This window comes from Pongo abelii, chromosome 19, assembly GCF_028885655.2.
Source record: "Pongo abelii isolate AG06213 chromosome 19, NHGRI_mPonAbe1-v2.0_pri, whole genome shotgun sequence".
NCBI classification, from domain to species: Eukaryota; Metazoa; Chordata; class Mammalia; order Primates; family Hominidae; genus Pongo; species Pongo abelii.
Window position 1 is genome coordinate 1,064,157 of NC_072004.2, and position 8,421 is coordinate 1,072,577.

Sequence of the window (8,421 nt, forward strand, 5' to 3'; positions counted from 1 at the left end):
TATGAGCCCTGCCAGGACACTCATGCTTTTCCTCAATGACATCTCTGTGGTTGCCCACGGGACTTGACAAGAACTTTGAAGGTTTTGTTGTTGTTGTTGTTTTTCTGAGATGGAGTCTCGTTCTGTCGCCCAGGCTGGAGTGCAGTGGTGCGATCTCGGCTCACTGCAACCTCCAGCTCCTGGGTTCAAGCCATTCTCCTGCCTCAGCCTCCCGAGTAGCTGGGATTACAGGCGCCTGCCACCACGCCCGGCTAATTTTTGTGTTTTTATTAGACGGGGTTTTATATACTCTGTTGGCCAGGCTGGTCTCGAACTCCTGAACTCAAGTGATCCGCCCGCCTCGGCCTCCCAAAGTGCTGGGATGACAGGCGTGAGCCCCGGTGCCCAGCCCTCTGCCACTCTTTTTATTCCTATCAGCTCTCCTGCTAGAAGCCAAACTTAGCACCTTATCTGGGAGTGGGGAGGAAGAATGTGGAACCCAGACACCCCACAGTGGACCCAGAGCGAGGCAGGGCAAGGTCCCTGGGGCAGCGTGGCCGGGCTGCCCGTCTGGTCCCCGCTTACAAGAACCTGCAAGCTTCCCTCTTTGCTTTCCTTCTTTCCCTCGGTTCCTCCCCCGCCGACCTACCTGGAGGCCGATAATAAAGCAGGAGGAGGGAGATGGATGGACGGGAGGGCGGGGCGCCGCGTGGTGCCATAAAGCCCAGCTGGAGGGGGCCTGTCTTGGGAGTGTCCGGCCCCAGGAGCCGGGAACCGTCCGCGTCGCGAGCCGGGCCGGGGCAGTGGGCAGAGGGCAGACGGCAGAGGGCCGGGGCTGGGGCAGAGGGCGAGTGCCCGGGAAGGCCATGCTGCGGGGCGCGCCAGGACTAGGCCTCAGAGCGCGGAAGGGGGCCGAGGGCTCTGCGGAGGACTTGGGGGGCCCCTGCCCCGAGCCCGGGGGGGATTTGGGGGTGCTGGGGGCGAACGGCGCTTCCTGCAGCCGGGGCGAGGCGGAGGAGCCGGCGGGCAGGAGGCGCGCGCGGCCGGTGCGGTCCAAGGCGCGGCGCATGGCCGCCAACGTGCGGGAGCGCAAACGCATCCTGGACTACAACGAGGCCTTCAACGCGCTGCGCCGGGCGCTGCGGCACGACCTGGGCGGCAAGAGGCTCTCCAAGATCGCCACGCTGCGCAGGGCCATCCACCGCATCGCCGCGCTCTCCCTGGTCCTGCGCGCCAGCCCCGCGCCCCGCGGGCCCTGCGGACACCTGGAGTGCCACGGCCCGGCCGCGTGCGGGGACACCGGGGACACAGGCGCCAGCCCCCCGCCGCCTGCAGGGCCCAGCCTCGCGCGCCCAGACGCCGCCCGCCCCTCGGTGCCGTCCGCGCCCCGCTGCGCCTCGTGCCCCCCGCACGCGCCCCTGGCACGGCCCAGTGCGGTGGCCGAGGGGCCGGGCCTAGCCCAGGTCTCCGGGGGAAGCTGGCGCCGCTGTCCGGGGGCTTCCTCTGCCGGGCCGCCTCCCTGGCCGCGGGGCTACCTGCGATCCGCCCCCGGTATGGGCCACCCGCGCTCCTGACCGGCCGCGAGGCACCGGCTGGGCTGCAGGGAGGCCGGGCTGGCAGTTGGACTACAAAAGCCAGGACTGCAAAGGCGTCCTGGACAGAGCAGAACTGGACCGGCTGAGACCTGGCGGGGAAGAGACGCGGCCTCGCCAGAGAGAAGGAGCTCCGGGACCTGGGGTTGCGCCCCCACATCCCAGCCTGGGGCAGAGAGAAGGAGCTTTGGGGCCTGGGGCTGCGCCCCCACATCCCAGCCTAGGGAGGCAGTTGCCAGAAAGGCTCAGGATCCTGAACTCATCTTGGACTCGAACTCGTCTTGGAATGCCGCCTTCGCACCCCTGCGCCTCCGAGCCCTGTGTGTTCTCGATGCTTTTAGGAGAGTGAGGGCTTTGGGGCAGGTGTGGGAGCGTGGGAGTGCGGGTGGGGCCTGCTGTGGTTTCGTGGGCACATGAGTGCGGAGTCCCCTTCCCTGCCTGCGCTGCTGGCCAAGCCTGATCCGGGAGAGGCAGGATCCGGGAGAGGCAGGCAGGGGCAGCAGCCAAATAAAAAGGAAAAACTCATTTCTGTCCGATACCACGACTCCACTGGGCCCCGTGGCCCAGGGTGGCAGGAACGCCTGAGGGCTGGGGGCTCTCCTTGGAATGCTGGGCGGGGCCTAAGGCCCACAGGTAGACGCCTGGGGGAACTCGTTCATAGCAAGACCCCAGGTGTGGCTGAGCACTGTGGGGGCCCAAGGGGAGGAAAGAGACATCCAGAGACCCCCTCCTCCCTGAGTCCCCTGGGGTGGAAGAGGATATGATCAGGAGAGGGGTCACGGGGCCTGGGAGGCTAAGGATGTGGTCAACCCCATCTCCGGACCTCCCTGCAGAGCTGCCTGGAACCAGCCACAGTGAAGGGAGAGTCTGGCCAGGTCTCAGGGAAGGAGGCCAAGGGCAGGGCTAGGATTGGGGGCCAGTAAGTCCTGCATGCATGTACCCCGAGCGACAGGCAGGAAGAGCTCCCAGGGAACCATGGGCCAGGGCCCCCATAATGAGGGGCCGACTTGGAACCCAGGAAGGATTCTGGGGAGGGGGTTGAGTGAGGGCAGAGGGGCCTCAGGCCAAGCCTGCTGAGCTGGTGAGAGACACAGCCAGCTGCCCCGAGAGTTTTGTCCAGAGAGCTGCCCTGCGTCTGAGATGAGCTGGTGTCTGGCCCGGCTCAGGCTAAGGGTCTAATGTTGCAGGGGCTGCCTGCTGGGCCAGAGCCCAGAGGTGCTGGGGGAGAGCTGGGCTCTTGCCAACAGGAGAGGGAAGGGTTCCCCACAGCTAGCTCAGAGTGGGGATTCCACAGAAGCTAGAGAAACGCCATTAGGCATAAACCGAGGGAGAGTTTCCCAGAGCACGTGGGGTGAGGCTCACCGCTACAGTTAAAAGTGCCTCTGCTGTCTGCAAACCCCAGCCCTGGCTGGCACGCTCAGCATCCTGTCCCCAGCCACAGCCCTTAGGGTTCCCAATTGCACAGGGAGGCTGTGACTCTATTCAGAGGGGACGTAGGGTCTAGCCAGGAGCAGCAACAGGTGAGATGCTGGCCCCAGCCCTGCCTGCCGAGCCCCACAGTGCCACAGGCTGCCAGTGAGAAGGAAAGAGCCAGGCCTGCCCTGGTCCAGCCCCTGCCCAGCCGCCTCTCTCAGCCTCTAGTTCCTCCCCTCTGACATGAATAATGATTCCAGGATGGCTGTGAGGATTGTAAGTGGTTCGTAATGGACCATTTCTGGCAAACAGAAGGTGTTCACAAACTGTCACTGTTTGTGTACTATTAGGATCTTATGAGAAACCAGCTTGGACAAGGCTGTAGCCATGTTTCAGCTTCAGGTATTTATCCTCTGGAAACACCATACAAGGACCAGCAAGTCCTGCTTTGCCAAATTCCAGGACTGAAAGAAATAAGGGGGCCGGGTGCGGTGGCTCACACCTGTCATCTGAGCACTGTGGGAGGCCGAGAGGCGGGTGGATCACCTAAGGTCAGGAGTTCGAGACCAGCCTGGCCAACATGGTGAAACCCCATCTCTACTAAAAATACAAAAATTAGCCGGGTGTGGTAGCGCATGCACCTGTAATCCCAGCTACTCAGGAGGATGAGGCATAAGAATTGCTTGAGCCCAGGAGGCAGAGGTTGCAGTGAGCCGAGATTGCGCCACTGCACTCCAGCCTGGGCAACAGAGTGAGATTCTCTAAGAAAGAGAGAGAGAGAGGGAGGGAGGGAGGAAGGAAGGAAGGGAAAGAAGGGAGGGAGGGAGGAAGGAAGGAAAAGAAAGAGAAAGAAAGAAAGGAAAGAAAGAAAGGAAGGAAGGAAGGAAAGGAAGGAAGGGAAAAGAAAGAAAAAAGAAAAGAAAAGAGAGAAAACAAAGGAAGGAAGGAAGAAAGAAAGGTTCTTCCCCACCCCGTCACACTCTGAGCCTGGAAATAGCAAGGACACCCCTGCAGGCAGAATCCTGACGCGGCAGCCCCGTGAGTTCAGTGGGAGGATGTCACAGTTCTGGACTTCCAGCTCCTCACTGAGCAGCTGAGTGATCTTGGGCCAATCACCTGGCGGCTTTGAGCCTCGGTGTTCCCATCTGTATAATGGGCTAGAATAAGTACTTACATCATAGGCTGTTTTGGAGACTAAATGGGACGATGCATTTAAAGCACTAGCATAGTGCTTGGCCCACATAAACGCTCACTGGGTGGAGGCTGTTCAGACATATTCAGTTCACAAGGTTGTTACAAGGAGAGAATGCATGGGAAGCTGTTTTATAAACTGTAAATCCAGGATACATTGGCTGCTATCATGGTTTTTCCAGAGCTGTGTGTTTGGGTGCTGATATGTGTTTGCCTAGGATTCTGAGTTTGTGATATGTACATATTTTGTGTGTGCTTATATAGATGTGTGGCTGCGTGGATATTTGTGTGGGTATCTATATACGTATCAACCTAACAGGTGCTTCCTCATCTCTCTGATGCCGCAGGGGATCCTGGGCCTGAGTAGCCTCAGTTACGTGCTGCTGAGGTTTTCTGGAACCCTTGCTTGATTTTTCTGTCTGCTTCCCAAGATCGTATCCATTCTCCAAGATGACTTATATGTGGTGAAGAAAAGATTTTGTGATTATTAAAAAATGGTGGTTTCCACTGAGATCACATAGGTTTGCCCAAATATTGTTTAAAAGGCACAATGATAGGCATGAAATGCATAGAGAAAGGACAATGCCAGGAAGGAAAGACGCACGTGTAAGACAGAGCCGCCAAGTCATGGCTCACTGTAGCCTTGATTTCCTGGGCTCAGGTGATCCTCCCACCTCAGCCTTCCTAGTAGCTGAGAATACAGGCGTGCGCCACCATGCCGGCTAATTTTTGTATTTTTTGTAAAGATGGGGTTTTGCCATGTTGCCCAGGCTGGTCTCAAATACCTGGTGCTCAAGTGATCCTCCTGCCTTAGCCTCCCAAAGTGCTGGCATTACAGGTGTGAGGGGCCTGGCCTTAATTTACTTTTTTCCTTTCTTTTTTTTTTTTTTTTTTTGAGATGGAGTCTCGCTGTGTTGCCCAGGCTGGAGTGCAGTGGCGTAATCTTGGCTCACTGCAAGCTCCGCCTCCTGGGTTCACGCCATTCTCCTGCCTCAGCCTCCAGAGTAGCTGGGACTACAGGCTCCCGCCACCACGCCCAGATAAATTTTTTTTGTATTTTTAGTAGAGACGGGGTTTCACTGTGTTAGCCAGGATGGTCTCCTGACCTCGTGATTTGCCCGCCTTGGCCTCCCAAAGTGCTGGGATTACAGGCATGAGCCACTGCGCCCATCCTAATTTTCATCAGGGTCTTCATCATTGTTATCTTAAAAGGTGAAAAATTAGGCCCAGCCAACATGGCAAAACCCCGTCTCCACTAAACAAACAAAAATTAGCCAGGCATGGTGGCGGGAGCCTGTAATCCCAGCTACTTGGGAGGAGGCTGAGGCAGGAGAATCACTTGAAACCCAGAAGGTGGAGGTTGCAGTGAGCCGAGATAGCACCACTGCACTCCAGCCTGGGCAACAGAGTGAGATTTGGTGTCAAAAAAAAAGTGAAAGATTAGTCTCCTTAGGAAAACTCCGAAGAGGAGTAGGGATGTGTTTTGAGCAAGGACAGAAAGGAAGACGTATCCCCAGTGGGTTCCTTCAAGTGGACCCGCCTCCCTGGATGTGAAATTCTGGGGTGCTTGCTGATGGGCGCATGATTACATCAATGTTTATCACACTTTACATAAGTACGTGCGTGTGTGAGAGTGTGTGTGAATGAGTGTGCGAGTGTGTGAGGGTGTGTGAATGTGTGTATGAATGAGTGTGCGAGTGTGTGTGTGCGTGTGAGTGAAGGCGTGTGTGTGTGTGAATGAGTGTGCGAGTGTGTGAGTGAGAGCGTGTGAATGTGTGTGGGGGTTGAGTGTGCGAGTGTGTGTGAGAGGGTGAATGTATGTGGGGTGAGAGTGTATGAGTGTGTGTCAGTGTGTGTGTGTGAATGTGTGCGAGTGTGTGAAGGTGTGGGTGTGTGTCCGTGTGTGTGTGAATGTGTGTGTCAGAGTGTGTGTGTGAGAGAATGTGAGTGTGTGGGGGTGAGAGTGTGTGTGAGAGTGTGTCTGTGTGTTAGTGTGAGAGTGTGTGTGAGAGAGTGTGTGTGTACACAGATGTCAGGAGACTACTTTCACTCCTGGAGCAGAACTCCTGAACGGGGCCCAGGAAGGCTTCAGTGAGAAGAGGAATTGCCTTAATTGCACCTTCCCTGTCAGCCCCGTAGGGTTTTCTGACACCCAGTGAGATGCCAAGGATGAAAGGGCTGTGGGGCATACATAGGAGGAGGATGTGTTTCTCCTTCCCCTCGGCTTCGGCTTATGCTTCTGAGGTTTCTTCCCCGCCCCACCTCACCCCCAAAGGACCCCTCATGGGCTGGTCCACTCCCGCGCACTGTTCACATCCCTGTCCTCTCTCAGCATCCCTCTCATGTAGGGTGCACAAAGGTTGGGGTCACCGCCGGGAGCCCAAATCCGCTGCTGCCTCCCTCCGGCTCCCTCCACTCTGGTCATTCCCCTCATCACTACCTGCCACTAGGTGGCGCTGAGACTCCAGCATCCCACACGGGAGGAGCAAACGTGGGTCCCTAATTCCCCCCGACCCCAGCTCGCCCAGGCAACCTCGTGCCAGGGACTACTCTGGGGACTTCTTAGTTTTTTCTTTCCTCCTTTTATTCCATCAAAAATTTAACATATAGCCGGGCGCGGTGGCTCACGCCTGTAATCCCAGGTCTTTGGGAGGCTGAGGCGGGTGGATCACCTGAGGTCAGGAGTTCAAGACCAGCCTGGCCAACAGGGCGAAACCTCGTCTCTACTAAAAATACAAAAATTAGCCAGACGAGGTGGTGCGCGCCTGTAATCCCAGCTACTTGGGAGGCTGAGGCAGGAGAATCGCTTGAACTCGGGAGGCAGAGGTTGCAGTGAGCCGAGATCCTGCCACTGCACTCCAGCTTGGTGACAGAGCGAGATTCTGTCTCAAAAAAAAAAAAATTTTTTTTTAATTTTCTACTAGGCACATTTTTGGAACATAAAAATAAACAGATGAAATCAATAATGTTGATTTTAATAATGTTTTATTTAGCCCAGCATATCCAAAATATTATCCTTTCAATATGTAATCAATAAAAAGCATTAATGAGATATTTTCCATTCTTTTTGTGTTTGGACCCAGTCTTCAACGTCTTGTGTGTATTTTATACTCACAGCACATCTCATCTTAGATGAGTCACATTTCAAGGGCTCGGAAGCCACATGTGGCTAGGGGCTACCGCATTGGGCTGGGTAGCTGTAATCCCTCCACCCAGGGGTCAGCTCCTAGGCTGTACCATGGCATTCTGCCCAACTGGATCCCAGCTTGGAGCCTAAGGGGTCTCAGGGACCCACCTAGCCACCCTGTGAAGGAGCTTTCCTGTTATACAGGATTATCATATTTGTGGACACTGATGAGCAGGGGAGCCCAGCTCGCTCCCAGGCCCCACACCTGTCCTCCCTGAGGACTGAGAGGAGGATGAGGCGGCTCCCCAAGGTCTTCATTTTGCAAATAATGATGGGTTTCCTTTATTGAGCACAATTCTTTTTTTTTTTTTTTTTTGGGACAGAGTCTCACTCTGTCACCCAGGCTGGAGTGTAGTGGTGTGATCTCCACTCACTGCAACCTCTGCCTCCCAGGTTCAAGCGATTCTCCTGCCTCAGCCTCCTGAGTAGCTGGGATTACAGGCACGTGCCACCACGCCCAGCTAGTTTTTGTATTTCTAGTAGAGACGGGGTTTCACCACGTTGGCCAGGATGGTCTTAATCTCTTGACCTCGTGATCTGCCCGCCTCGGCCTCCCAAAGTGCTAGGATTACAGGCATCAGCCACCGTGCCCAGCCTGAGCAAAATTCTTAATTTAATATAGTCAAATTTATGAAACCTGAAAAGTTGCCCCAAAGCCACAAACATTGTTTTTTGTTTGTTTGTTTTTAGATGGAGTCTCATTCAGTCACCCAGGCTGGAGTGCAGTGGTGCAATCTTGGCTCACTGCAACCTTTGCTGCCTCCCAGGTTCAAGTGATTCTCCTGCCTCAGTCTCCAAAGTAGCTGTGGTTACAGGCACCTACCACCACACCTGGCTAATTTTTGTATTTTTAGTAGAGACAGGGTTTTGCCATGATGGCCAGGCTGGTCTTGAACTCCTGACCTCAAGTGATCCACCTGCCTCAGCCTCCCAAAGTGCTGGGATTACAGGCGTGAGTCACCGTGCCCAGCTGAATTTTCAAATCTTATTCGTTTCCAGGTGTCTGTTCAGCCCCATATCTCCCACTGAGCTGAGCGGCAAGATCTCGGCTCACTGCAG

General features: G+C 55.7%; 1 protein-coding gene across 1 annotated transcript; it reads left to right on the forward strand.

Annotated features, from left to right (window-relative positions):
* Positions 1-725: 725 nt before the first annotated feature.
* On the forward strand, positions 726-2,515 carry BHLHA9 (basic helix-loop-helix family member a9). Its single transcript, XM_002826801.6, has one exon. The coding sequence runs from the start codon at positions 846-848 to the stop codon at positions 1,551-1,553; it is 708 nt and encodes a 235-aa protein (XP_002826847.1). The 5' UTR covers positions 726-845; the 3' UTR covers positions 1,554-2,515.
* Positions 2,516-8,421: the final 5,906 nt, after the last annotated feature.

Coding starts and splice junctions, on each gene's coding strand:
- BHLHA9 (XM_002826801.6), top strand. CDS start 846: ATGCTGCGGGGCGCGCCAGGACTAGGCCTCAGAGCGCGGAAGGGGGCC.